At 40.2% G+C, this 21,768-nt stretch overlaps 1 protein-coding gene across 1 annotated transcript in view; it reads left to right on the forward strand.

The window, feature by feature from the left end:
• Window positions 1-21,768, forward strand: part of SORCS3 (sortilin related VPS10 domain containing receptor 3) — a 621,794-nt gene that overhangs the window by 587,572 nt on the left and 12,454 nt on the right. The window contains exons 21-22 of the mRNA XM_025396833.1: window positions 15,003-15,126; window positions 16,531-16,643. Coding sequence (XP_025252618.1) covers window positions 15,003-15,126; window positions 16,531-16,643 — 237 coding nt within the window. The remainder of the gene's footprint in view (window positions 1-15,002; window positions 15,127-16,530; window positions 16,644-21,768) is intronic.

Raw genomic sequence — 21,768 nt, forward strand, 5'->3', positions numbered from 1 at the left:
GATGCCAGGTGGGCCAGGGTTTGGGGTCCTAAGGTAGCAGCAGTGGGCTGCTTATGCCTATTTAGGGGCCTCAGGGTGGTGTATGTTGGCCTTGGTGTTAGAAGGCCCAACTGCACTGATTTCTGGGCCTCCAAGTGTCTTGCTGGTAGGTGTAGTGGTGCACCAGGTGGTGAGTGGGTTCTGTGCCCCTTGGGCAGGAGGTGTGGTGTAGGTGATGGTAGTAGCAGTGGCAGGATAACCCTCTGGATCTCAAGCAGTTTCCACTAATGTTAGTGGTGGCTGCAATGGGCTTAGTGGTTTAGTCTTCATATCTACAATTAGTGAATACAGATGGGTGCCAGCTCTGGTGGTAGTGGCAGGATGGTGGGCCCAACCTGGTGGTAGTGGCAGGGTGGTGGGCCCAACCTCAGGTGTCTAGGAGGAGTGCTGAGTTACTGGTTGTAGTAGACTAGGCAGTGTGATCCCCAGACCCTCAGACTCTCAGATTGAGTCCTCTGGCTTCAGGGGAGGGCAGAACCAGGCTAAGAAGTCCTACTCCCAGGCCCCCTGGTGTTGTGTGCAGGTAGTGGCTGTGGTAGACAGTGGTGGGGTCATCTCCAAACCCCAGGTGGGATGCTTAGGTTGGGGAATGGGAGTGGTTGTGCTGCAACTCTGCTACCAGGGAGGGCAGGGTTGCTTTTAGTGGCAGCCATAGTCAGGTGGGTGGGAAATACATATTTTGTTTGTATCTTAGCCTAGGTGGCAGTAGCTTATATTTCACTTGCACTTCAGCCACCTCATTGCAACTGGTGCTTCACTCATATCTTAGCCTCGACTTCACTCGCAGCCTACACTTCACTCACGTCCCAGCCCATGGCAGCAGCCCTCAGTAATGGCAGCTGTGGGTGGGGAGAGGGTCTCTGTCTGGGTGCAAGAAAATGCACAGTGGCTCTGCTGATGGTGGCAAGTATGATCATTACCAGTGGTCTGTGCCTCAGTCCTCACAGCAGCAGCTAGGTACAGTGGTGACTGCCTGTGGGGGATGTCAGTAGGGCTCCAGGAATAAGGAGATGTAGTCGCTGTTGGGCCTCAGAGCAGGGTGAAGTCTGTTGGAATCTGGGTTCTCAAAATGGCACCTTGCTGCAGCTGCTTTGGACTTGGGATGTGTGGAAGCCAGTGTGAGCTCCCTGTCTGGAGCACTGACATTGCAGTCTACAGGGAGCTTCTTATTTCAGTTTCAGGGCCCACTATGGTCAAGGGGCTCTCCAGTGGCTAGGATCGTAGGAGTCCATGGTAAGGATGTGGACTTCTGGAGGTCTCTCACTTACCCTTTTCTTATATTGGGGAGTCCCTATCCACATTGGGCAATCTCTCCAAACCCCCAGCCGATCCTGGCCAAGCAGACTGCCTTGCTTCCATGTCCTTCACTGCTTTATGTGCTTCCTGTTACTTCTCTGTTGAACTCCAGGATTCTTTCTTAGATGACCTATTCAAAGTGTGATTGTCTAGTCACTATTTTTGGTTCTTCTTTGTGGAGAAGACGAGTACAAGCTGCCTTTGGTCAGCCATCTTGAAGCTCCTTGGTATCGTGTTCTTAATTCAAATCACACTTGCTCATTGCTGGTATATAGGAAAGTGATCAATTCTTATATATGAACCTTGTAACCTGTAACCTTGCTATAATTATGTATTTGTCCTAGGAGATTTTTGCTTGTTGTTGATTCTCTTAGATGCCTACATAAGCAGTCATATCAGCTATGAACAAATAGTTTTCTTTCCTCTTTCCCAATCAGTTTAACTTTTGTTTATTTTCTTGTCTTATTGCATTAGCCAGGACTTCCAGTACAATGTTGAAAAGAAGTGGTGAGAGGGAACATCCTTTCTTTGTTTCTGATCTTAGTGGGAAAGCTTACGATTTCACACCATTAATTATGATGTTTGCTATAGGGTTTTTTTGTAGATATTCTTTATCATCTTGGGGAAGTTCCCCTCTATTCTTAGTTTACTGAGAGTTGTTACAAATGGGTGTTGGATTGTGTTAAATGCTTTTTCTGCATAGGTTAATATGATCATGTTCTTTTTTCTTTAGTTTGCTGATGTGACAGATTACATTAATTGATGTTTAAACGTTGAACCAGCCTTGGGATAAATTCTGATATTGGTCATGGAGTATAATTTTTTATACATGATTGGATTCAATTTGCTAATGTTTTATTGAGGATTTTTGCATCTTTGTTTCTGAGAATTATTGATCTTTAGTTTTCCTTTCTTGTAATATATTTACCTGATTTTGGTATTTGGTTATATTTGGTATTTGGTATTTGGTTGATGGTTGATTTTGGTATTTGGTTGATTAAATGAGTTAGAAAATATTCTATCCTCTTCTATTTTCTGAAAAATAATGTGGAAAATTGGCATAATTTCTCCCTTAAATGTTTAGTAGAATTTGCTAGTAAAACCATCTGGACCTAGTGTTTTCTCTTTAGCAAAGTTATGAATTAATGATTCAATTTATTTAATAGGTACAGTTATATTCAAATACAGTTTTTCATCCTGTGTGAGTTTTATCAGATTGTGTCTTTCAAGAAATTGATCTGTTTCATCTGGGTTATCAAAGTTGTTGCCATAGAAGTGTTTATATTACCCCTTTGTCATCATTTTAATATCTATAAGATTTGTAGTGATGTCCCCTCTTTCATATCAGATATTAGTAATTTGTGTCCCCTCTCTTTTTTCTTAATTAGCCTGGCTAGAGGCTTATCAACTTTACTGATATTTTCAAAGAACCAGATTTTTTTACTTGTTTTTCTCTATTGATTTCCTATTTTCAATTTCATTGATTTCAGTTCTAGTTTTTATTATTATTTTTTTTTTTGCTTAACTTGGAGATTTTTTTTTTCCTTGTTTCCTGAGATGGGAGGTTAGATGACTGATTCTAGATATTTCTTCTTTTTAATATATACACTCAATGCTATAAATTTCCTTCTAAGTACTGCTTTTGCTGCATCCCACAAATGTTAGTTTTTTTTAAATTTTCATTTAGTTGAAAATACTTTTTAGTTTCTCTTGACATTTGTTTTTTTGACTAATGTGTTATTTAGATGTGTCTTGTTTAATCTCCATTTATTTTGGGACTTTCTACTTATCTTTCTGTTAATTATTTATTACTCAATTTAATTGTGATCTGAGAGCAGACCATTGTATGATGTCTATTCTTTCATATTGGTTAAAGTGTGTTTTATGGCCCAGGATGTGGTCTAGTTCAGTGGATGTTCTATTTGGGCTTTAGAAGAATGTGTATTCTGCTGTTGTCTGATAAAGCAATCTATAGATGTCAATTATGTCCAGTTGATTGATGGCATTATTAAAATCAACTATGTCCTTATTGATTTTATTTCTTTTTTTGTTTATCACTCATACTTTTAAAGAAAACTTTTTAAAGCGAGTGCCAAATCTAAACCCATTTTAAATAACACTATATGGCTTCAATAGTAGTGAGAATGACTTTTAGTAAAAATAATTATAAATTCTTGTCTCTCGCCTCTTCTCTCACTGTTGTCACTCATTTAACTTGTATATAAACATACATAAGATATATGTTGGTATTATTATGTTGAGCAAATATTTTCTGTTAAGTCAATTGAGAATAATAGTTTTCTTTCTTTTTTTATTATACTTTAAGTTCTGGGGTACATGTGAAGAGCATGCAGGTTTGTTACATAGGTATACACGTGCCATGGTGGTTTGCTGCACCCATCAACCTGTCATCTACATTAGGTATTTTCTCTTAATGCTATTGCTCCCTTAGCCCCCCATTCCCCCTTGACAGGCTTCAGTGTGTGATGTTCCCTTCCTATGTCCGTGTGTTCTCATTGTTCAACTCCCACTTATGAGTAAAGATATGCAGTATTTGGTTTTTTGTTCTTGTGTTAGTTTGCTGAGAATGATGGTTTCCAGCTTCATCCATGTTCCTGCAAAGGACATGAATTCATCCTTTTATATGGCTGCATAGTATTCCATGGGGTATATGTGCCACATCTTCTTTATCCAGTCTACCATTGATGGGCATTTGGGTTGGTTCCAACCCTTTGCTATTGTGAATAGTGCTGCAATAAACATACATGCGCATGTGTCTTTATAGTAGAACGATTTATAATCCTTTGGGCGTATACCCAGTAATGGGGTTGCTGGGTCAAACAATTTTGCCTTCATTTATTCTTCTTCAGTGTTCTTCCTTTCTTCCTGTGGTTCAAGTTTCTGACCCATATTTCCTTCTGTCTGAAGAAACTTTAATGATTTTTGCAAAACAAGATCTACTGACAAGTTTCTTAATGTTTGCTTTGTTTGAGAAAACATTCTTTTCTTCTTCACTTTTGATGGATAATTTTGCAGGGTACAGAATTCTAGATTGGCGGAGTTTTTTTCCCTCAACCCTTTAAATATGTCTGTCTACTTTCTTCTTGCTTACATGGTTTCTGGGGAGAAGTTGGACATAATTCTTACCTCTTCTCCTTTATAAGTAAGGTGTTTATTTCCTCTAGCTTTTCTCATGATTTTTTTTCTTAATCTTTGATTTTTTTTTTTTGTAGTTTGAAAATGATACATCTAGGTGTAGATTTTTCAGCATTTATCTATCTCAGTGTTCTCTGATTTTTGTGTGTCTGTGGTTTGGTGTCTGACATTACTTTGCTGTGATTCTCAGTTATTATTATTTCAGATTTTTTTCTGTTTCTTTTTCTGTTATTCACATTACATGCATTTATACCATTTTTAGTTGTTCCTCATTCTTGGATATTCTTTTCTTTTTTCTTTTTTTTTTTTAACTTTTTGTTCTTTTTGCTTTTCAGTTTTGGCATTTTCTATTGAGATGTTCTCAAGCTCAGAGATTCTTCCTAAGCTGTGTTCAGTCTACTAATAAACACATCAAAGGCATTTTTAAATTTCAAGCACAGTGTTTTTGATCTCTAGCATTTCTTTTCTTTCTCAGAATTTTCAACTTTCTGTTTACATTGCTTATCAGTTTTGGACTGCTGTCTACCTTATCCATTAAATCTTTTAGCACATTAATTAAATTTGTTTGAAATTTCTGCTCTGGTCATTGCAACATCCCTGTTATATCTGACTCTGATACCTTCTGTGTGTCTTCTATGTTTTTTCCCTTTAGTATGCCTCGTAATTTTTTTCTTCATAACTGGACACGATATACTGGGTGACAGGAATGGCTGTAAATAAGTCTTTAGTCATGTGGTGGTAAGATGTGGAAGGAGGGGAAGCTTTCTATCAACCTATCGTTAGGTCTCAGGCATTTACAGGTGTTTCTGTTTGTTCTCCCTCTCCTGATCCCTCAGGATGGTTAGATTATTTAGAGTGGGCTGTAGGTAGGTATCTATATTCTCCCACATGGAAGGATAAAGTGGGCTGGCGTTGTGCATTTTACTGCTCGTAGCTTAGTTGGACTATAAAACCCCTGCAGTTTAGGCTCTGATTTATAAGTTTCTTCTGAGAGCAGACCTTGTTAAAAAGAACTTAGTGCTCTGATGTGTATTTCAAAATAATTATTTTCCCCCTCCCCTGCTATAACCCTATGGGCAATGTTCTTTAACATTTGCTGGGTGTACGTAGTCACCTACTGATGATAAAATTCACGAAGTCAAGGGGGCTTCCTATGAATACTCATGGAGTTCTGAACTCTCAGACGTGTGTGTGTGTGTGTGTGTGTTTTGAAAACTCTTTTTTTTTTTTGGAAAACTCATAATGTGATTGGCATTGCTTATCCTAGAGAAAGCTTTCAGTTAAAAAACATAATTTAAGTAAGGTACAACATCAGAGTTGGAAATGTTGGATATCTAAAGAGAAGGGAAATAAATATTCAGTTTCTGGTCGATAACAACCGAAGAGAATTTCACCCCACCCTTACTCCTGCGTAAATGGGAGATAACTTATCCCCGATCTTTTTTAGGGAGGCAGCATGATACAGTGGAGAGAACATGGACCTTGGATTTAGGGTTTCATGGGTTAAATTTCCAGAACTGCTACTTCTTAGTTGTGTGAGAGCTTGATAAAATTATCTGTCCTAAACTGTAATTGGCTCACCGTAAAGTGGAAAGAATAATGCCTATCTCAACTTTATTGTTGTGAAAACTATGCTATTGTATGGCATAAATATATAGTAAAACTATACTATTTGCTTGGCACACACTATGTACTCAATAAATGGATTCTTTTTATGACATTATTAGAACTTATATTTAGCATGGTTTGGTAAAATATAGAGCAAGATTTATGGACCAAGGAACCCTTTTCTTTTTGCATTATTTGTGCCTCATATTTTCAAATTAATTTTTCAGTGTAGATGACTAATGCATTTGCATTTCTGGGATTATTCTTCACCAGGAAAATAGAAGGGTAGGTCATTTAATAAAAGCCCTGTTTGGTACATTAGAGAAATTAAGCTCCCTGTCTGAGATGAACATCCCAAATTCAAACACTTGGTTAGTTGCAGAGCCAGACCTCAAAACTGGGTCTACTAATTCCCATTTATCATGCACTCTCCCCAGCCCCACATGCCTTAGCTGCACCACTAGAGGTGTTTATCTCCTGGAGGTTACATAATCTAAAGTTGCGCCTCAAAGACCAGCAGATATACACAGTGAAAGAAAAAGAGAAAATTGTTCAGGGAGAAGTTAGAAAGAGGAGGATTTTAAGTTCATTTCTCCTGTGCAGATATGAGGATTTGGCTGTCAAGTCAGAGAATTCTTTCTTGTTGTAGCTCATTTACCTGATGATCCTTTCTAAGAAACTTCTATGTGCAAGAAGGGCAGTTCCTGACTGTTACCAACACAGTGATTTAGTCAGCAGCCTGCGAGGAACGGAAGACACATTTCTCTACAGCCCTATTTTTTTCTTTGAGTGCTGTTTCTAAGACCTGAAATGCCATGCAGTGTCTAATAGGTATTTGATTAAAAACAAATAAATGAACAAAGCAATTGGTCATTCTAGTTTATACTTCTGCAATAATATCTGTGTTAAATTGAATGAGTCACTTAATTTGAGTTTGTATCAATTTCTGTAAAGCAAGGATACTATAATATGTAACATATGAACATGACTTAGTTATTATTTGAAATCTACTGTGTATCTCTCTGTCACTCCACTTCTATAATCTATCAATCAATCTATCTATCTAATACCTACCTCATATATATTATGCCATATTACGAGAGGGCATTTTTAAATTACATATTGGCATTATAGTTTTATGTTTTTAAATTAATGGTGACGAGAGGTATTCCCTTGGTTAGGAATTTTTAATCCAAAACCTTGAACATGAAATGCTGCACAAATACCCAGGTCCCAGAGGTCTTACTAGGTGGTTTTGTTCCCAAAGAACCAAGAGAATGACAATACATGAGAGGCGGTAGAATAGAGTGGTTGCAGAACAAGACAAACCTAGGTTGGAGTCCAGACCGAATCTTCTTTGCTGTATGCCTTTAGTCAAGTCAAAGCATTTAATTTCTTTGAGTCTCAGTTTTATTGTTTGTAATGTCTGAGTAATAACAGTAGTATCTATCATCAAGTATTGCTGCAAGGATTAAGTAAAGAAAGGCATAGAAAGTGTTTAGAACACAACCGAGCATTTGGAAGTATTAGTCACTGTTGTGCTCATCATTTGCATAAATAACATTTGTATTTAGGTTAAAAATCTGACTTGGTTCCACAGGTTACACTCCAATTTCTAAAAATGTTTACTTGGTCCATTTGAATGAGGTGACTTTTCAGTGCAGTGCTATTTGCTAACACCATGCCAGAAACACATCAAGATGGCCATGGTCCCCAGTAGTTGATCCAATGAGCACTATATTTGGCTGGCAAATGAATGAATGTCCCTACGTATATGGCGAGTGCTGCGATTTTAGAGCTATTTGGTTCCCTTTGACTAGCCAACTGACCTGTAAAAGGAACTAGTACTAATTTTGAGTATATATTTCTGGTACTCATTATGTACTGGTCTCTTCATACACATTATTGTTATCAGAACATCACTGATGAAATAGAAATTATCCCATTTTACAGAGAATACAATTAAGGAAATAACCTTGGAAGGTGATGTTTATGGCTGTTTTTATGTGTTTGTGTTTGTGTGACCAGGTTACTATGTAAGTAGTTAAATGAAGTCATCCTACTGATAAGAGTGATATGGCGTCCTGCCTTTATAATCAGACTTTTGCTTGCTGATATTAGGGATAGAAAAACACATATGACATTCTCCTTACGTTCAAGGAGATTATATCCCCAGTAAGAAAGCACAATGAGCACATATGCAATAAGTGACAAACAAATATGTTGTATAAGCAAATAGAAAAGAGCAAGAATTTCTGAAATCCAACTGTAGGCATATGTGCCTACACATCTATCAGTGGGCAATGTGAAATTCCATCAGTACTTTTGTGGATCTTTTTAAGAGCCTATAGTTTGAGCTACATGTTGTGTGGAATACAAAGCAGTGTAAATTCCATTTATTGCTTTCAAAAAACATGTAATCTATTCAAGAATATGAGGGTAAAATTCAAGAATAGATAAAAGCAGGTATGCAATAGGAATGTAAAATTACTGGCTGAGTCAAGCAGCCTAGGGAGTGATGGATATGTAGACATTGTTGGTCATGGGGTGAGTCATATATAAAGTTGAGCCTAAGCTGGCATAGAAGGAGCAGTAGAATTGAGGCAGAGAGGAAAGAGAGGGATTTTTGTGTAGAGGTTAGGCTTTGGGTATGTTAAACTAATTCAGCCAAAGTTAAAGGATTCATTTGGGCAGAAGTTGGAGAAAATGCTAAAAGGTGAGGAAGATAGATGGCTTTGAGTGATAAAAATTGATGCTTTTGCTTTTGTCACAAAAATTCTGATTTAGGGTAGCGTGATATAAGATAGAACCAGATTCATGGACAGTGATACTTTAGACAGATACTGTCAAAGAGGTTTTGGATGTATTTACCTGTGTATGTTAGTGTATCTGTATTTGAGGAAAAGTGCTTTTCTAACCTGTGAATTTTCACATTAATCCCATAGGCAGAAAAGTATGGGAGTTTTGGTTTACTACCTTTAACTATTTATCATCTTTTCCCACCTATTACCACCAGTCATTTTTCTCCTTTAAAAACACACAAAGACAAAGGAATAAAGCCAAATAGTATCTATAACTATTAGTTTAGCTTTAAACTACTAGTTTACTATACTGTTTGGCTTCATTTCTTTGCTTTAGCATCCATAGCTACTAGTTTAGTTTTAAACCAAACTAGTGAATAGAACCATGAATTTGGTTCTATCTTATATCACTAGTTTAGTTTTAGTTTACAACTAGTAGCTATAGATAGTATTTTGCTTTATTTCTTTGCTTCTTTGCTTATTTCTTTAAGATTTTTTATATAGTTCTAAACGTGGTAGATCCATAATTATATATCCAGGCTTTGTGCTTCATACGATGAGCACTTTGCACACATTACTATATAATCTGCTGAAGGTTTTAAATAAGGCAAGCATAGTGACTGCATAATCTGTCCAATTTGGGACTGGCAGCTGTTATCAAGGTATGCATTTTAAATTGCGGAGATTTTAGAATGTACACTATTAACTTGACTTACTGTGTCTGGGAAACTGATGTAGGCTGCATCCAAGATTTCCCTGCACCTTGCTTAGTTCCATTAGTCAAGTGGAAATCTCATAACTAAATAGTCACACAGAGCTTTGTCGATTTCTTGCCAGGCTCAGTGGATAATATGTGACCTGTCGCACATGAGGGATTCTCTGTGGGGAGGGATGTAGCTCACAGCCTAGGCAGGGCATGAGGTATTTTTCTAAGGGGCCTTGCTGTGGGCTGGCTCTGTAGATTGGATGAAGCACAGAGACAGAGAAGTCAATCAGCTGCCTGTTGGATTTGTGGGGCTCTGAAAGGCCAATTTGCTGGGATTAACAGAGGTCTGGCTTAATAAATGTGTCTGCTTGTCTAATATATTTGAGTAAATGAACCTTAAAATACTTGATTTAATTTAGCATTGGGCACCAGATATCAGTGGCTGATGAAGAACTCAAGAATCCTGTTGAGTGTTCCAGCTTTGCAAGGAAGGTAAAATCAACCATGCTGCCATAACAGCTGATGAGAAACAAAAGCAATTTGGAAAACAAAATTAGCTCCTGCCATTTCCCCAACACAAGAGTCTGTGGCTTGCCACCTGGGGACCAAGTGTTCCCATTCAGCACAGTTTGTTTGCTGTGGCTCACTGCCCTGACTGGCTGGCAGGAGGGCACATACTCTCTTACTTCAGATGGCATTCCCTTTGCCCTGCATCCCTGCACCCTTGCTGGGCCCTGGATCTCCTAGGGAAACAGCCAGATGGAGACAAGATCAAATCTGCTAGGACAGGAGGAATTCCATTCCTCTCAAAAGAGATTCCATTGCCCAGGACAGCACCAATCCAGTGAATCTTAAGAAGAGAAGGCAGAAAAAGGAGAGAGGGCCATGTATACTACTGAGAGCTGAAGAAGATGAGCTGGAAGTAGTGAAGATTCTCTAAAGAGAAAACTATTAAGGGAGAAAAATGCCTGGTGGTCATAGGTGGGAAAAGATGAGAAATAGTTGAAGGCAATAAAACAAGATGGGAAGCTGAAAGAGCTGTGCAGTGAACATCCACATACACACTACCTGTGGTCCACCATTAACATTTGCTATGCTTGCTCTATCACATGTCTATCTGTCCATCCTTCTGTATACATCTATTAGTCTATATTGACGTTTTATTCATTTCAAAGTAAATTTAAGACACCTATATTCTTTGTCCTAAATGATTCAGCTTGTGAATCGTTAACTATAGTTGAATATTTCTTTACACTTTTACCCCTGTGGGGGTATAAATCCTATCAACAATGGAATGCAAAATTCAACAGTGTGTACTTACTGAGTTTTGGAAAGACATTCACCTGTGTAATCCAAACTTCCTGAAAGTCCTCTCATGCCCCTTCTCAGTCAATCTCCAGCCCAGTCCCCCTTCTCAGTCTATCTCCAGCCCAGTCTCCAGAACCAACCACTATTCTATTTTTTCATCATAAATTAGATTTGCTGGTTTGGGGATTTATCCATACTGATTATACACACACACACACATACATACACAAACACCAATTATACATATATATCAGTATTTATTTATTTCCTACTAAATTTCCTGCTAATGAATTCCTGGGCTGTTTCCTATTTTGGGCTGCTATGAATAAGCCACTATGAACATTTATTTTTTTGTTTGTATACTTGTGTCCTTTTTTCTTGACTAAATTCTTAGGGTTGTAGTTGCCAAATCATAAAATATACATACGGTACAATCGATGGAGGATTTTTCTTGGCCCCTTCACTGAACTCGCAGCAGGGGCACTCCCTCTACCGGCTCACAGTGCTCAACCCCTTGTGGGAGGGAGCATGTGAGCGAGTGAGTGCGGGATCTGGCCAGACTCTCCGGGTGCTGACACAGGAGCAAGCTCCATGGAGGGCCCATGGCCAGACCAGGTGTGTCACCTCAGGGGGAACGCAGCAGCCCCAGGTGAGAGTGCTTGCAACCCTGAAGCCTCAGAGAGGGTATTACGGTGCTCCTTTAGCTCCACCATCTGTGGACAGTGGCGTGTTAGCAGCTCAGTTGGCCCCTTGCCTTGTCATGTGGGGCAGCTGCCCTCTGCGCTGCGAATAAAGGGCCAGTGTGACAGTCTTTCTGGGGACCCACACTCGGTGGGTCTGCAGTCCAAGAAGAATGAGGTCACATGGACAGTTGAAAGATGGTGAAGGCAGAGAATTTTACTGAGCAATGAAAACAGCTCTCAGCAGAGAGGGGAGCTGGAGAGGGGACAGGAAGAGCAGATCATCTCCTCCCTGACTTCAAGTCAGGCTGTCTCCTCCCAGAAGTCAGGCCGTCTTCTTCTCTACCAACTGTGTCTGGGATCTTTACAGACACAGGATGGGGATTGTGTGCTGATTGATTTGTGAATATGCAAAAAAGGATCAAGTGAAGACACCACTCAAAGGTGGGCATGACAGTGTAGAAAACCAACTAGGAAAGGGTAGGTATATGTAAAATAGGCGAAGGATAGGGATCAATCAGAGAAAGCGCGCCAAACAGGAAGACAAGTTTTCAATCCAGTCCAAAGATTTAACTTGTAAATTGGCTTTCAGGCTTTAAACTGTCTTTGGCTTGGAGGTGGGGTTTCACTGGGTACCCACCCCTATCTGCCTAGGCATTTGGCTGCCTCCTGTCACTATCACACCACTTTGGAAAAAGTTCTTGCAATTTCTTACAAAACTAAACATTTTCCTAAATGGTTCTACCATTTTACATTTCCACCAAAATTCTATGAGTCCTAATTGTCCTGCATCTTCAATATTACTTGATAGTATCATATATATAATATATATTATGATACTATATATCTCTAATGAGATGTGTGTGTGTGTATATATATATATACATATATACATATATACATATATATATATATATATAAAACCATTCTGTTGGGTGTTTAGAGATATCTCATTTTCTTTTTAAAGAATGTAGCAAAGGTAATGAAGCAATTGAAGGTTTTCTGTCAGATAAGACCTGATGGGCTGACCAGTAGAAGCTAGAAATTTTGCCTAAATCCATTTGTCAATGCAGCAGATTCTGATTGCTGAATGAGTCCTCACAGATCACCAGATCACCTAACCCAAACCACTCATTTAACAGATAAAGAAGTAAGGGCCAGAATGGGGACACACTTTGCCTCAGGATATTGATTCAAACAGTAACAGAGTGAGTTTCAAGTCACTGTTCTAATTATACTAGAAATGGTGACTCTGTGCCACACATGTTGTTATTCCCTTATTCCATGGCCCTGATTGACATTTGCTATGCTCAGCCCAGCTTGACTTTAGCTCCCTTCTCCAAACAGGACCATAAACAGCCACTGTTGACCCTTTGGATTTTATATGCATGTCAGAACTTATTTACACTTCATTCATCGATTAATTCAGAAGGTCACACCCACGTAAGTGTTATCACCCAGTCATAAGTATGGGAAAAAATGCCTGAACTCTGAGGTTTGTCCTTAGTTAAGGGAAGGAGTATATCTCTTTCCATACTCCCTTTCTTCTTTCATTTACCAAATAGAAAATAAAATATGTCAGATGCTTAGGACAGTGTCTGTAATCCTGCCCAGCTCCAGCCATCAACCTGATCATAAAACAGAGCTATAGAATTTTAAAGCAGAAGAAATTAAATTATTGTTTCAAAGGCCCAGTTGAAAATTCTGAGCTAGAAAGGAATTTTATTATTACAGTAGGGACACCATCTGAAAGCTGCGGCTGGGAGCCTCTGCAGGGTTTTGTACACATGCATCCAGGCCATACATGGGTATGCTGTGAAGGACTGTCCTGCCCCACTTAAAGGGCAGCTCTGTGCATTCCACAACTGGCTACATTACCACTCTCCATCCTGCTGTCATCCTGACACAAAGAGAGGAGAGGGAGTCTGCTCATCTGCCCCTGTGATATCTCTTTATCAGCTGCCTTAGATCAGCCTTCAATTGTTACATCTTACTTTCCAAACAACAGAGAATTTGAGAGGGCACTGACTGTAAGATGCCCACTGAATAATGACTCATCAATCTGAAGATTTGTACTCTCTTCTCTCCAATGAGCATCTGCTTTTTAATCAAGATTCTTCTTTCCAGGAAAATAAAATATATAATTAGAGCTGACCCTTGAACAACAAGGGTTTGAAATGTGCAGGTCCACTTATATGTGAGGTTCTTTTTTCCAAGAAATACAGTTAACCCTCCATATCATCAGGATCCACATCTGCAACCAAACTTAGAGTGAAAATATAACATTTGCAGAATGCAAGACCTGCAGATATGGAGGGCCTACAATGGGATTGGAGTATGTATGGATTTTTGTATACACAGGAGTCCTGGAACCAATCCTTTGTGAATTCTGAGGTATATCTGCATTCTATTTCTTTCTTCATCCTTGAGAAATTCCTATCTGTTATGATTATTCAGGGAAAAAACAGAAAGAGAAAAAGATTAATAAATGATCACAAATATGTATGTTTGTGTATTTTCCAACCTATTAAAAATGGTAAAAATGCCTTGCAATGGAAAACACAGATATAATAATATAAAAAGTCAGTAATCTGATGGTGCATCTAATTTATGTATATTTTCAGCTCTATGAAAGGCAATGTGTGGCCGGGTGCAATGGCTCACGCCTGTAATCCTGGCACTTTGGGAGGCCGAGGTGGGTGGATTGCCTGAGCTCAGGAGTTCGAGATCAGCCTGGGCAACACGGTGAAACTCCATCTCTACTAAAATGCAAAAAAATAGCTGGGTGTGGTGGTATGCACCTGTTATCCTAGCTACTAGGGAGGCTGAGGCAGGAGAATTGCTAGAACCCAGGAGGCGGAGGTTGCAGTGAGCTGAGATCATATCACAGCACTCCAGCCTGGGTGACAGAGCGAGGCGACAGAGTGAGACTCTGTCAAAAAAAGGAAAGAAAGAAAGACAATGTGCCTAAGGTGGGCACTACAGGAGTAAATAACTATGTGATCACTTCTCAGAAAGGTTTCATAATCCAGTGGAATATAGGATGAAAATATAAGTGACACCAGATACTGGAGGAGACGGGAAATGATCTCCTATTCCCAAAGCCCACAGGAACAGGTTACCAAAGCTGTTTCTACTTTGCCCTAGGAGAAGGAGCAGAATGACATGCAAAATCCAGGATGCCCAGTCTTATCCTTATTTCTAGAATTTAACAGTTTATAACATGTTTGAAGTAGACTAATACTCTTCCTAGATACTGGAAGAGTAATCATGGTTTTAAGAAACTGTATAAAGTGTGTTTGTTTGTTTTCTTTTGCAAGTTAGGATGACAGTCTGAGAATTTCAGGAAAGGAAGGAAAGTTGATATCCCACACAAGACTGAATGAGTATTGTTACTTCTTCTTGTAGCCTCTCATCACTTTGGACAGCAGCATTTCCTTCACATTCCTTGCAGAGGGAACCAACACCATCACAGTCCAGGTGGCTGCTGGGAATGCCCTTATCCAGGACACAAAAGAGATTGCAGTTCATGGTAAGCCCTGAATATTGTTCTGTGATGCTCCTTCCCACTCAGTTAATTGCCTCTGCCCACTCTCCCTACAATCATTGAGTGTGGTGGAAATTCCTCAGGCCTTGGGAAAATGACATAGGTCAACAGGAAGCTTCCAAACCTACCTCCTACCTAGAGATTGAGGTTATAAGAGACGTATACCACAATCAGCTATTTGTTGTCCCCTGTGTTACGTCTGCCTCACAACGTGTTTGGGGTTCTCATTAGACAAAGACACCTACCACAAATGGAAGGAAATGCAAGCTGGAAAGACTGTCATAGAAGGGGCTAGATCTTTTGTCCTGCCGAGGTATCTACAACATATATGCAGGACACACTCTTTGTGAGATGAGGACCAGCAATTTCCAAAGGTCAGGAGTCATGATCCCTGCCTTGTAGGATTCATTGCTCAGTTAATGAGAGGACTTATTCACAACTGATGGCTTTCTTGATTGTTGGAGATTTGAATATCATTTGCTGCAAAACTGGATAATAAGGCTAAGAATGTAAGTTAGGACTAGGGCGGAAGAGTGGTGAATAGGACTACTATCCTGTTCTCAACTCTGGAGAACCATTCTTAAGAATATTATAAATGAAAGTGCCTCTACTGCCATTTCACACAACCTCTCCCAGGTCCTTAGACACAACCACTATCACTGTGGTTTTCTAGGAAGTTAAGTGAAGGCTTGTGATCCTCTGACTCAGATTATGTTCCTCCAGCCTCACACCAGGTAAATTCCTTTTCCTACCTTTCTGCAAACTTGCTTCTCAGGCTCTTCAAGGGGCACATGGAAGTTTTGTGTGTTTCTTTCAAAGTAAACATTTTAATTGAATTGTAAATTTTATACAGAAGTGTGCAGGGCACAAGTATTTAGTTTTATGAATTACCACAAAGTGAATACACCTGTATACTCACCAACCGGGTCAAGATACAAAGTTTCAACCTGTTTTCTAATCCTCAGAGGCAGTTTCTAGCACAATGGGCAAAGGGATTAAGGAAGGAGAAGTGAAAAGACTGCATTCCAACCAAGCCCAAATTGTTAATGCTTTGTGTTGGCTCTGCATGGTGCCACCTACAGGAGCAGAAGTCTCCTTCTGGACTTCCGGAGTTGCGTATTTGTCTTTCATTTCAGAGAATATACAGGAAGAAAGGCTTAAGATCTTAGGCACTAACAAAACTGGTAGGAGCACAAATCTACTTCTAATCACCAAATTGTACTTTATTTCAGAAGTCAGGAAACAAGCTGAGAACGAGGAATTCTAGCAGAAGCCTGGTGAAACAGTAGATGCTTTACCGAAAGCACAGTGGTGGTGGAGCCCCACACCTGTCACACCCTCTCTCTTCTCACTCTCCTAGCCTCACCTGAACACTCTCTCTCCCTGCAGAATATTTCCAGTCCCAGCTTTTATCATTCTCTCCTAATCTGGATTACCACAATCCTGACATTCCTGAGTGGAGACAAGATATTGGCAATGTCATCAAGCGAGCTCTGGTTAAAGTAAGTTGGCTTTATATTTGTTTAAGTTCTTGCGAATAAAGAAAAGAACTAGATAATGTGGTCCACAATACATTGGCATGAATTAAAACTGCATTCCACAATTAGATAAAGATTATTTATCTGTAAAAAGAGAGAGAAGAGGCTGGGCGCAGTGGCTCACACCTGTTATCCCAACACTTTGGGAGGCCAAGGCAGGCACATCACATGAGACCAGGAGTCTGAGACCAGCCTGGCCAACACAGCAAAACTCTGTCTCTACTAAAAATACAAAAATTAGTAGGATGTGGTGGCGTACACCTGTAATCCCAGCTACTCAGGTGGCTGAGGCACGAGAATCGCTTGAACCAGGGAGGTAGAGTATGCAGTGCGCTGAGATTGCACCATTGCCCTCCAGCCTGAGTGACAGAGCAAGACTTTAACAAAAAAAAAAGAAGAAGAAGAAGAAGAAGAAGAAAGAATTGTAGAATTAAAAGGGAGGAGAGAAGTATAAAAGAGAGTCTAGTTCAATGTTTGAAGAAGGAAACCGGCCCAATGTTTATTATGAATTTTTCTGAGACAGGGGCTTGATCCCATTAATGCACTAATGGATGGACCACTCACTGAGTTTTTGCTAATATTATGCACTTGTCTGGCTCTTTGTTCACCAAGAGGGTCTTCTTAACCAAACATTTATACTCACAAGACTACCATTGGCCACAGATTGCACTCAGAAGGCTACAGGCCAAGAAAGAGAGCATTCCAGCAGGGTAATAGAATTACAGAGTTAATCCAAGGTCAAATTTGCCTTAGAGAAAGTAAAAGGGTTTTGTTAAACATTTTCTCAGAGGTAGGCACTAGAATATATTGATGAATAAAACATGGTCAATTGAAATGTAGAAATAAGTCTAGTGTGTAAGCAGCTCTAAGCTAGAGGCATGGCCAGCATCTCTATGGGGCAGAGAGAACAGTGTAATTCACGCTATCCAGGGACATGAAGACTTGGCACAGATTTGCAACTCAATAAATACTTGTTGAACTCTTGGAAGTCTTTCTAGAGAATACTTGAACTGTGTTTGCAAGGATAAATGTCAGTTAACAGGGGCAGGATGGTGTTTGAATGAACAGCATGTGCAAAGTCATGGACTATTTAAAGAGTATAGCACACTTTGGGAGGCTGAGGCGGGTGGATCACCTGAGGTCAAGAGATCAAGACCATCCTGGCCAACACGGTGAAACCCTGTCTCTACTAAAAGTACAAAATTAGCTGGGTGTGGTGGCGTGTGCCTGTAGTCCCAGCTCCTCGGGAGGCTGAGGCAGGAGAATCACCTGAACCCAAAAGACAGAGGTTGCAGTGAGCCGAGATACTGTGCCACTGCACTCCAGCCTGGTGACAAAGCGAGACTCTATCTCAAAAAAAAAAAAAAAGAGTACAACATATCTGGGAAATGGAAAAGAGTTTGGCGTAGCTAGTTTGTAGGTTATAGGGCAGGTGCAGCTAAAATTGAGCTAGGATGCTTATGTCATATTGTGTAGGGTCTGAGAGACCAATAGAAGCTTGGCATCTATTCTGAAGGCACTGGAGAGTATTTAAAGTTTTTTTTTTTTTTATTTCAGTAAGAGAATAGGTTTATATGTCAGGAACCCATTCTGGTGGCAATGCAGAGGACAAGCTGAGGTAGGAAGGGAACATAGTGGGGGAGACATTTCACAAAAGACATTTCACTAAAAGATCACTGAAGTTATCTAGGCCAGGAATATAAGGTGCTCAGGAAGAAGAGGTAAAGGCTACTTAAAAAGTGGAACAATAAAACTGGTGACTAAGGAAATGTAGTGTGGGTGAGAGGGAGAGAGAAATTTTCTGATGACAAGAGCTGGTAGGAGATGGCCTTACATTAATCAAGATAGGGACTGTGTAGGAGAAGCACGCTTGGGAAACAATAATGATTTGACTTTTAATATAAGTCTGGAGCACGTGAGAAACAGTTGGGTGAAGATGACCAGGAGGATTGAAAATATGGATCTGAAGATGAAGCAGAGGTTCATGCTGGAGGGAGAGATGTAAGAGAAGAGGCTGTGGAGGTTGTTAGGCTCTCCAAAGAGGAGTTGGGGAACGAGGCAGACACGCTGCTGGTGGTTCCCCAAGGCAGAGGAGAAGGATCCAGGAAGGACATGGAGAAAGAGCTGACAGAGAGGAAGAAGAATAAATAGAAGAGAATGACATAGGAGCATTCCTGTATGGAGTGGTCTGTAAGAGTAACTACACTTCAAATCTTTTTACAAAGAGACTGTTCATAGAAAGAGATGAGAATGAGGGCTGGGAGTGGTGGCTCATGCCTGTAATCTTAGCACTTTGGGAGCCGAGGCAGGCGGATTGCCTGAGCTCAGGAGTTTGAGACCAGTCTGGGCAACACAGTGAAACTCCATCTCTACAAAAATAAACGTTAAAAATGTAGCCGGGGATGGTGGCGCATGCGGGTAGTCCCAGCTACTCAGCAGGCTGAGGCAGGATAATTGCTTGAATCCAGGAGGTGGCGGTTGCAGTGAACCGAGATTGCTCCAGTACACTCCGCCCTGGGCAACAGAGTGAGACTCCGTCTCAAAGAAAAAAGAAAGAAAGAGATGAGAATGAGATTGTGATGTATGCTGTGTTAGTCTGTTTGGGCTGCTATAACAAGGTTCCATAAACTGGGTGGCTTATAAACAACAGAAATGTATATCTCACAATTCTGGAGGCGGGGAAGTACAAGATCAAGATGCTGGCAGATCTGATGTCTGGTGAAAGCCGCTTTCCTTATTCAAAGACAGAACCTTCTTGCTGTGTCTTCACATGGTGGAAAGGGCAAGGTGGCTCTCTGGGGTCTCTTTTATAAAGGCACTAATCCCATTCACGAGGGCTCCACCCTTATGACCTAATCACCTCCCACGACCCCACCCTGATACCATCACGTTGGATGTTAAGTTTTGACAGATGAATGGGGGTGGGGGGTGCAAAAACATTCAGATCATAGCATATGTCTTTGGTTGCAAGGCATCCAGAATTGGGTTGTATTATGTATGGTTATATTCATTAAAAACATACTAGCTTTTTAGGAAATAACTTGGTAATTGCAATAATAATCATCAGTCCTTTCAGTTGATTCTCAGGCCTCAAATCTCACAAGGACCAATCACTCATATGTCCCTTTGGTTGGGTTAAATGAATCTAGATACATTGCTCCAAGGTCCCTCTAAGGGTCTTGATGGACTGACACTCCCTGACATTGTTCTTTCCTGAGACAAAGGGTCACACCAGTCAAGGCATTAATAAACTCACCACCCCACCCCTTCACTGCATTGGGTGATTCTCTGCATTTCACCCCTTAGTCTGGCGTCCTGAGACTTGCTTTAAGGTTAGGTGAAGGCCCCCAGGCTTATGGACTTGGGCATTGAGACTTAATGCTACTCAAGATCATGCTTTGAAAGGATGCTGAGGCATCTAGCTCACCACCTAAGGGTGTTAAGAGGATGCCTCCCTGGTTGGTGGACTCTTTAGGCTTCTGACTGCTGCTTCTTACTTCCCTGCAGGCTGGCTCTTTCATTTTTCTTTATCACATCCCTGAGAGTTCACTCCAATCTGTAAGCCTTATTCCAAATAGGAATCAGAGCTGAGCAAATGGAAAACAACCAACCCCTCCACTTCTGTTCAATCTTCGATCTAGCAACTGTTTATTTAATTTTTACTGTGTCAAGCATTCTTTGGAACAGTGAGACCCCAGACAGAAATATCTGGGCAATCACACCATAAGAACCTGTATTAGTCCATTCTCAAATGGCTATAAAGAAAAGCCCGAGACTGGGTAATTTATAAAGAAAAAAGGTTTAACTGACTCACAGTTCTGCATGGCTAGGGAGGCCTCAGGAGACTTAACAATCATGGCACAAGGCACCTCTTCACAGGATGACAGGGGAGAGAAGAGTGCCAGAGCGAAGGAGGAAAAGCCCCTTATAAAACCATTAGCTCTCATGAGAACTCACTATCATGAGAACAGGAGGATGGGGAAACCACCCCCAGGATTCGATCACCTCCACCTGGTTCCTCCCTCAACACCTAGGGATTCTGGGAATTACTATTCAAGATGAGATTTGGGTGGGGACACAAAGCCTAACCATATCAGGGTCTATCTGAGAAAAGACTGCACCAGACAGATGTAATCATGTGTCACGGTGGACATGATCTATATCTCTGAAATGCAGTGGATGTGGTCCTTTGGAGGTGTTTGGGGTGGGAGGCTAACGTGGAGGAGATCACTGCAGATAGAGGTAGTCAGGGGGCACTTCTTGGAGGATGCAGGTATTTCACCTCATTCACAAATTATATATTTGGATTGGCAGAAGAGGTGGGGGGTGGTGTTCTGGATAAAAGATCTTCAGGAGACACATGGGAAAGAACAAGCTTACCCTTCACGGGGGAGAACTCTGCATCCTGTTTTCTTTACAAATTTGCCTTCAGACAGAAGCTGACTTTTAAGTGTTTATCACAAAAGCAATATCATTCTTTTACTAACCACTCAGGAATAGAAAAATCCACTCGTGTTCTCAGCCTCTTAACAACGTTTAGTATTTTGTTATTTTTTTCTTCTATACATTTGTATTTTTATAGAGTTGTAACCAAAGAAATGTAAGGAAATAGACTGGAATGCAGCTATCATAAGTATTTTTATATGTTGTCTCATAGTACTCATTATCATCTTAATGGTAGCATAATATTCTATCAGGTGATTATACCAGTATTTACTTAATTTTTTGGAATACTGGAGGTTTTCCCATTTATTTGCTAGTATAAGTAATATTGTATTTTTTCCTGCGTATGGCTTTTCCTATATTTTGGATCATGTCTTTAGAACAAACTCACCAAGTTACAGTTACTGACTGAAGGGTATGAATATTTTTATGGCCTTTAAATTAAGTCTTTCAGAAAACAAATTGGCAATATGTATCAATTTCTAGCACTGCCAGCGCCAAATGAGGGAACTTCCTTCACTGCAGTCTTACCAATATTAGCTATTACACTTAAAAAAATCCTGCTTTAATAAGTGAAAGCAAGTGTTGCTTGGCTTTCTTTAAATTTTCATTTTCCCATGTTTGTTTATGACTTCTTTTTCCTCAT

Source organism: Theropithecus gelada, chromosome 9 (assembly GCF_003255815.1).
Source record: "Theropithecus gelada isolate Dixy chromosome 9, Tgel_1.0, whole genome shotgun sequence".
In the NCBI taxonomy this organism is placed as follows: Eukaryota; Metazoa; Chordata; class Mammalia; order Primates; family Cercopithecidae; genus Theropithecus; species Theropithecus gelada.